Here is a 7,628-nt window from a genome sequence, read left to right on the forward strand (position 1 = left end):
ACTTTTGAAAGTCTGTTCTGATTGGTCAGCTGGCCCTCTCTGTTGTGATTGGTCAACTGAACCAAACTCTTCAGATAACGCTCCAGCTCCGCTTTAACCAGCTTTGTTTGAGGGCCTGCCAAACTAGCCGCTAGGCAGGTATTATGAAAGTGTGTTACTTGGTGACATCACCACGTTACAGAAGAAAAGGCGGGACTTGAAGCAAGGTGTTTCAGGCAGTTCAGGAGCAGTGTTTCTGTAGGGGAGAGGAACTCCCTTTGGCGTGGACTTTGGGCTTTGTAGCTTTGCAGACCTTTTACATACACAAGAAACTATATAGCACACCTAAAGGAAAGGGAAAGGCAAAATAGGCCCTCTTTAAAATCAGAGTTGAAATTCTATTGCTCTTTATTATTTGTAACTTTATTGTAAACTCTTGTTTATGTAGGGATCCGGTAAGACTAAACTGAGTCATTATTCCCACCGGATCTGATTGGTCAGTAGCAGGGCTGTTGGCAGACTTTGATCTAATTCATGGCTAACCTGCTCTCTAGGGGTGTAACGATTCATCTACTGCATCGATGTATCGATTTATATTCCTACGATCCAACTACATCGATAGGTACTCAGCAAGTTGTCCTTCACAGGAGACGTATATCGATATAAAAACGATCTGAAACGCAAAGATCTATTGTATGGATACTAAGAATTTGCACCTTGTATTTAAGGACGACAAACGTTATATGAAAGTGTTTTTTAGCTCTTTTATTATTAAAGAAATGTAAAAGTTACTCCGGTTCACTCTCCAGACATGCGCAGCTTGCCAGCTCTGCCCTCTGCAGCGCGACTCCTCGCCCTCTCACCCGGTAACGGCGTGGAGGGAGATGGGCACCGGTCTGCATGAGCTGCTGGTGCTGCGGTGCCGAGGAGCCGGTCAACGGAGTTTGATTTTGGGGGCATTGCATGAGCAGGCGCTATCAATCCACTTGACGAGGGCGGCTTCATCCACAGGAGCTTTCCCTGTGCGCTGTCGTTTTTTCATTCAGAGAAAAGGACTTTCCTTTCCCCGTCATGATATCTACGTGCACGCAGCATCATTCTCACGTATCCAGCCGGAGAGCAGACGGTCCGCGAGGCGAATTATCACGACGGGAGTAAAGTAAATAAACAAAACAGAAAATAGTCAAATATAGTACAATGTTTTTCCAGATGTTTTCATGTGTGAAAAGAGCCCAAATGAACCCTGTAGGTGGACTACTGGATTACTATCAGCAGATTAGTTAAACAGCATTTGTAGGAATGATTCTGTCCCAAGCTGTTTGATCCCTATCAGCTGTTTGATCCCTATCAGCGGTTTGATCCCTATCAGCGGTTGATCTCTGTATTATTGATCTACCGTTTATATTGAAAATGAGGAGAGAAGCAGCAGGTTAAACCACTGTTCATTTAACTTGAATAGAAGTTGGTTTATTATATGTAGTGTTAAATATTGCACTGCCTTGTATCTTGAGAACTGAATCAGCAGGTCCTGCAGTTGCACTTTTTAGTATTTTCTAATAAAAGCTGTATGTATTTGCCATTAATCGTTGTTTACTTGTTTATAACCATAATTCATTTATCCCTGATTCCCTCACAAGAAAAACTTTGAGGAATCCTGACTTGCTCTGTCCAGTATCACATATTTATTTCACAGTCACACTGATTGAATCTTTGACAAAAAAAGTTACTGAATCCATTTCAAATCATTGAATCGTATTGTATCGTATTGCTCTAGATGACTAAATATCGTCTTGAATCGTATCGGAACCATGGAAATTGTCTTGTATCGTATCGTAAAACGTACTGCTCTAGTGATCTACCACGGTTAAAAGTGAGCCAGTTTGGTGATACTGGAAACCCAGAGTTAAGCCCAACGATAGCTGGCTAATCCACTAATCTCACTTGGTGGTACAGACCCGACCCAGCTCAAACCATAATCATTCCTCTTTTCTTCTCTCTCTCATTAACAGCATGTGGTAGATTCATCTCAGCTATTAGTATGTATTATGTGACGTGTTATAAACACTGAAGTGATTCGACTCCTTTTGACACTTACAGTGCCAATACATTACATTTAGGTATTGTGTAGAGTTTAACATAGTAATAATGATGGGCATTTTTTTACCGTGTACGTGTGTTAATGTGTGCATGCTTTGTTCTCTGTCTTTCAGTGAGTGTGTGGAGTTTGTAAAGAGTTTCAAGATTCCTCTGTTGGTGCTGGGAGGAGGAGGGTACACAGTGAGGAACGTGGCCCGCTGCTGGTGAGTTTGGTTCTTTACACAAAATATGGTGTTATGGAGGTTACATGTTCTGAGTTCAGCCATGATGTGGGTTTTTTGTTTTGTTCTGTTGTAGGACCTTTGAGACATCTCTGTTATTGGATGAATCCATCAGTGATGAGCTGCCTTATAGCGGTGAGTTCACCACATATACTAAATCTCAAGCCTTCACTTATTAGGATTATGTACCTACACTGCACCTCAGTGCGTTTTTGTTTTCTTGTTGCCCAAAACGGCTTCAGTATCAGAGTCCTGTTATGTTTTTGTGGGGTAGAGATTAATATTGAGCATTTTCATCCTTTAGCGCCATCTGTTGGAAATGATTTGAATATACATCTGAGTACATGCTTTTTGAAGGAGTGAGAATTCAATAGAAATAGAGATAATTTTTATTATACCCCGCGACAACGTAGTTGGGGGTATATAGTGCTTTGCGTGTCCATCTGTCTGTCCGTCTTCAAATTTGGTATGATGTTTGACAGTGTGGTCTAGTTTTGCCTTTTGGGGGTTAGAAGTCCAGGATGCCCAAAATGTTTGAAATTTTTCTAAAAGGGCAAAACCTTTGGCTCTACTTTAGTAGGGGTCAAGCAGTGAACGGGGGTAGGTGAGCCATGCTCACTTTTGCCTTGTTTACATACAGTTTAAACAGAAAACCTCCCTGAATTCTGTCTGTCCTCCTCCTCCTCCTCCCCCTCCTCCTCCTCCTCTTGTTTCTGTCCTCCGCAGAGTATTTTGAGTACTTTGCTCCAGACTTCACACTGCATCCTGATGTCAGCACCAGGATAGAAAACCAGAACTCCAGACAGGTGAAATGTCCTCCCACCAGACTAATTAGTGTTACAGTGTTATAATAGTGTAGTGTGTCTGCAGGCCCTGAGAAAGCATGGCCGGCTCTAGCCCTTTTGGTGCCTAAGGCAAAATTCGGATTTGGAGCTCCGATATTGTTGGCTTAAAAGTGTTAAGTCAGTTTCACTACAACGAGAGTTACAGAGGTGAAAAGTGTATTTCTTTCTTTCTTTATTCATTTGTTACCTCAATGTAGAAAATGAGGAAGGGCACCCACTGGCATTTTTTATTTCTTCTTTTCTTTTTTGTTCTTTTAGAGGGCGACCAGTGCCCCCCAGAAGGTGGCGCCCTAGCTGACCGCCTATAGCCTATGCCTTAAGCCGGCCCTGTGAGAAAGTGTTGAGATGCATTACCTATATTTAAAGTGCTTTAACAATGCTTAAAGGGACAGTGAACCCCAAAATCAAAAAAAATCATATTTCCTCTTACCTGTAGTGCTATTTATCAATCTAGATTGTTTTGGTGTGAGTTGCTGAAGGTTGGAGATATTAGGCGAACTACACCCGCAAACCGTTTCACCGCGCAGAAGGAAGGGTACATCTACTCATGGACGAGAAGGTCGCGCTCCTGACAGCATGAGATGTAAACATTAGTGACGTCTTCCCTGGCTGAGCTGTAACGTTAGCTAGCTCAGTGGTGCTAGGTGAGCTGACAGTATCAGACCAATGGATAATCTTAAGTAAAATGTATTTTTTGGCACTTTGAGCACCATAAGCTGAGTGTCATCTAGTTCCATTATATTGGAGAGAAGACAAATATCTCTATGGCCGATATCTCCAACTCTCGCTAACTCACATCAAAACTATCTAGATTGATAAATAGCACTACAAGTAAGAGGAAATATGTGTATTTTAGATTTTGAGGTGAACTGCACCACAGCCCGTAAATGGTATTCCCTTCTTCCAAATGTTGTTTGTTGAGGACATAATCCACTGAGCAGTCTGTCTAACTGTGTACATGTTGTCGCAGTACTTGGAGCAGATCCGTCAGACGGTGTTCGAGAACTTGAAGATGTTGAACCACGCACCCAGCGTTCAGATCCACGACGTTCCCTCCGACATGCTGAGCTACGAACGCACTGACGAGCCCGACCCTGACGAGAGGGGGGGCGAGGAAAACTACACCAGGTCGGTACACCTGCACGGGGCTAAAATGAGTACAACACGTTTTACCCCTTACCATTCCGCCCTCTTCTTTTACAGGGGTAGGGGTGAAGGATAGGGGATGTTCAGGGGTAGTTAAATAGTCAACAGTACATGTAACAGAGAAGTGGAAATTAACGAATTAATTAATTTAAATAAATTGTGAAAGTGTATAAAGGTTTAAAACATGATGATAGAAGTATATGATGGCCATTCCCATGCTCTTCTTATGTCTCATAAGTTGTTGGAGCAATATTTGGGTTGATACCATTTGTTACACAGATTTGGTGCTAAATTGAACCATTAATACCACTTTGAGAATTGATAAAAAATGATCAATAATCCCTCCAAAATACCACATTATGACACCAAGACCTTGAGGAACACCATAGAAAAAAACATGCTGTGATTTGGTTTCAAACACTTTTGACATTTGGAGATTTCTGCAAGAATTAGTCTTTTCAGTAATTGGATGGTGAGCTTTTCTGTTCTGGAAACTGCTCAGAAACCCCCTTATTCTGTAGTCTGATCCATCCATCCTCTGAATGCTCTAGGTCTCTAGTTTGATCCATCCATCCTCTGAATGCTCTAGTTCTCTAGTCTGACCCATCCATCCTCTGAATGCTCTAGGTCTCTAGTTTGATCCCTCCATCCTCTGAATGCTCTAGGTCTCTAGTTTGATCCATCCATCCTCTGAATGCTCTAGGTCTCTAGTTTGATTCATCCATCCTCTGAATGCTCTAGGTCTCTAGTTTGATCCATCCATCCTCTGAATGCTCTAGGTCTCTAGTTTGTGGCTGTAAAGTTTCATGAGGCTGTGATTATCCTAGAGGTCACCACAGGTCATTTTATACAGTGAGGTCAAGTTTAAAAAAAATGGTCTCACTACAATAAAATTGTTACTATGGGGACTAACATCATCACACATGAATATAGTTGGGCTGATTGGATCAGCTGGTCTCAGCTTTACAGAGATACGTAAGTTATGTATTTCCAAGACTGTCTAGGGACCCCAGTATGCAGAAATATTCAAATACATCATTTTTGAATAGGCGAAAATAACACATTTGCTGCATGTTTTTTGTCCAAAACTACATGTGATCATCATTTTTTTCAGTTACATAGCTTGAGGTCAAGGGAACCCTTTGAAATTGGCCCGTTTCTCCTCGCCAAAATTTAGCGCAAGTTAGTAGCGTTATTTTGCGTTCTTTCCAACAAGTTAGCATGACATGATTCCTTAGGTTTTTTAGTTTCATATGATACCATATACATCACCCGTAATTTCACTCTACCTTGAAAACTGAGCTCGCTACAACCTCTGAAAGACAGAATAGCGGCCAGGCCTGCCAGTGGGCCGTCAGAGTGTTAAGGGGTTAATTAAAATATTTTGACTGCATTACCGCTCTCTTAAATATTTTAAATCTTCAAAGCTTCTTGTACCTAACTGGCTGTTATAATAATGTCACTTCCTCAGGCCGGAGGCCGCCAATGAGTTCTACGATGGTGACCACGACAACGACAAAGAGAGTGATGTAGAAATTTGACCAAAGAGGATGAAAGGAGTGGAGCTTTTTCTTTGCAGCATTCGGTTTCATCGTCTCCAAACATCACATCATCACTGCAGATTTAACAGAAAATCAAACATTTCTGGAAGGACTGAAAAGACTCCCAAGCTCTGCTCTTTTACTCAGTAGGTTCTTTTTCTAAAAGTCCTCATTCAGCTGCCTTTCACACTGACATCATGGTTGTTCCACCACTGTAACTCACATGAACAGACGCGATGTCAGCACCGGAGCCTTGTACATAATGTCAGTGAGTACACCTCCACACACAGCAGTATTCCAATTTTTTATTTTATTTCACAAATATTGTGAGCCCAAATTACACATACTTTAGTAATACTGTACACTCAAACATACATACAGTGTAATGTAAAAGATTACAGATGTGATGTTCCTTATTGTTTTGAATTTATAAAGAAACAGCATATTTTCTATATGTGCACATGAAGTCATACATCCAGATTTTGATCATTCTTTTTCTTTAATTTTTTTTTTTTTTACTTGTAATCTTGTTTGCGTTATTTTGATTTAATTGACTTTTGAAAGAAGAAAATTTAATCTGCAACAAATTTTCCAAGTATTTTAATCAACTGAATTGAACTTGTAAGCAGCAATTTGTTTGGATTTAGGACACAGCCTAATCAATGTATGTTTTCCCACACCTGAAGTAGACTAAAGAACAACTCTTTTGCGCATTACAAATGTTAACCCCCTGAGATTTAAGAGCAGTTAATTTGGAGGCCTGTGTGACAGAGTTCAGTGTACATGTGAAGGCACTCATTGAAAAAACACTTAAAAATCACCCACCGGGTGTCATGGAAAGACGCGAGGAGTTATTTCATCTTACAAGACATGCGAGAAGCTGTTCGAGTGCCTGCCATGATACATTAGTCACACATTAGCCAGTTCAGATTTTTAAAACCACGCTTTAACTATTTTAGACCGAATCAACCACTATTTTAGTTCCTCACTTTTCTTATTTTACAGTCCCCGTGTAGCTGAATTCTGTTTAAATCCTCCCAGCATTATTCATGTGCCTTACAGCTCTGACAAGTCAAGAATTGGTGTAGAGCTGGGCACTTTCATATCAACTTCCCATCTAACTCGACATTAATTTGAATTTCTTCAAGGGAACATCTGTAAATGAGGCAACTGGACTTGAGCTGATCCATTATTCTCCTGTCTTTTCATTCCTTTCTCTTTTCTCCTGGATTCTCTGCTCATTACTGTATATATACACGTATAAATGTATGAACTGTGAGTGTGTTCATAATGTAGAAGAGGACAACTGTGGTGATGACTGGTAGTTTTGTTGTAAACATTTTGTACTGAAGCAGGAAGTTGGTTCAGTGATCAGAGTGCTGACATTCACTGAACTTCACTGTGTAACTTAATTAAAACGGGCTCATTACTAACGCTTTACTAAAGTGGGCTCAGGTGTATTTTAGTGGTAATAAAACTGTTTGAATTCACAGTAGATATATGTTCTACCATCTGCCACCTCCAGACCTCTTTTAGCCTGAAACAGGGTTTGTGATTTTTGATATTGTCTACTTTTTAATAAAAATAAATTGAATCCAATGCACGTAATATGAAAGTATTTTAAAGCCAGATCTTCATCAGCAGGTTTTGAACAACACCACCAGAGGGCAACAAGGTGGCAATGATAGTGAAAGTTATTTTGGCCGTGTTCAGACCTGGCATTAAAATCATAGTATATAGTATGTTGATAAAGGTCATACTATAGTATGTTGAAAAAACTTTCTGAGCATGTTAAGGCC

General features: G+C 40.6%; 1 protein-coding gene across 1 annotated transcript in view; it reads left to right on the forward strand.

Annotated features, from left to right (window-relative positions):
* The window catches only part of hdac3 (histone deacetylase 3), a 42,648-nt gene extending 35,220 nt beyond the window's left edge, over window positions 1–7,428 (forward strand). The window contains exons 11-15 of the mRNA XM_037780126.1: window positions 2,190–2,279; window positions 2,374–2,432; window positions 3,024–3,103; window positions 4,113–4,270; window positions 5,760–7,428. Coding sequence (XP_037636054.1) covers window positions 2,190–2,279; window positions 2,374–2,432; window positions 3,024–3,103; window positions 4,113–4,270; window positions 5,760–5,829 — 457 coding nt within the window. The 3' untranslated portion in view covers window positions 5,830–7,428. The remainder of the gene's footprint in view (window positions 1–2,189; window positions 2,280–2,373; window positions 2,433–3,023; window positions 3,104–4,112; window positions 4,271–5,759) is intronic.
* Window positions 7,429–7,628: the final 200 nt, after the last annotated feature.

Source organism: Sebastes umbrosus, chromosome 9, assembly GCF_015220745.1.
Source record: "Sebastes umbrosus isolate fSebUmb1 chromosome 9, fSebUmb1.pri, whole genome shotgun sequence".
NCBI classification, from domain to species: domain Eukaryota; kingdom Metazoa; phylum Chordata; class Actinopteri; order Perciformes; family Sebastidae; genus Sebastes; species Sebastes umbrosus.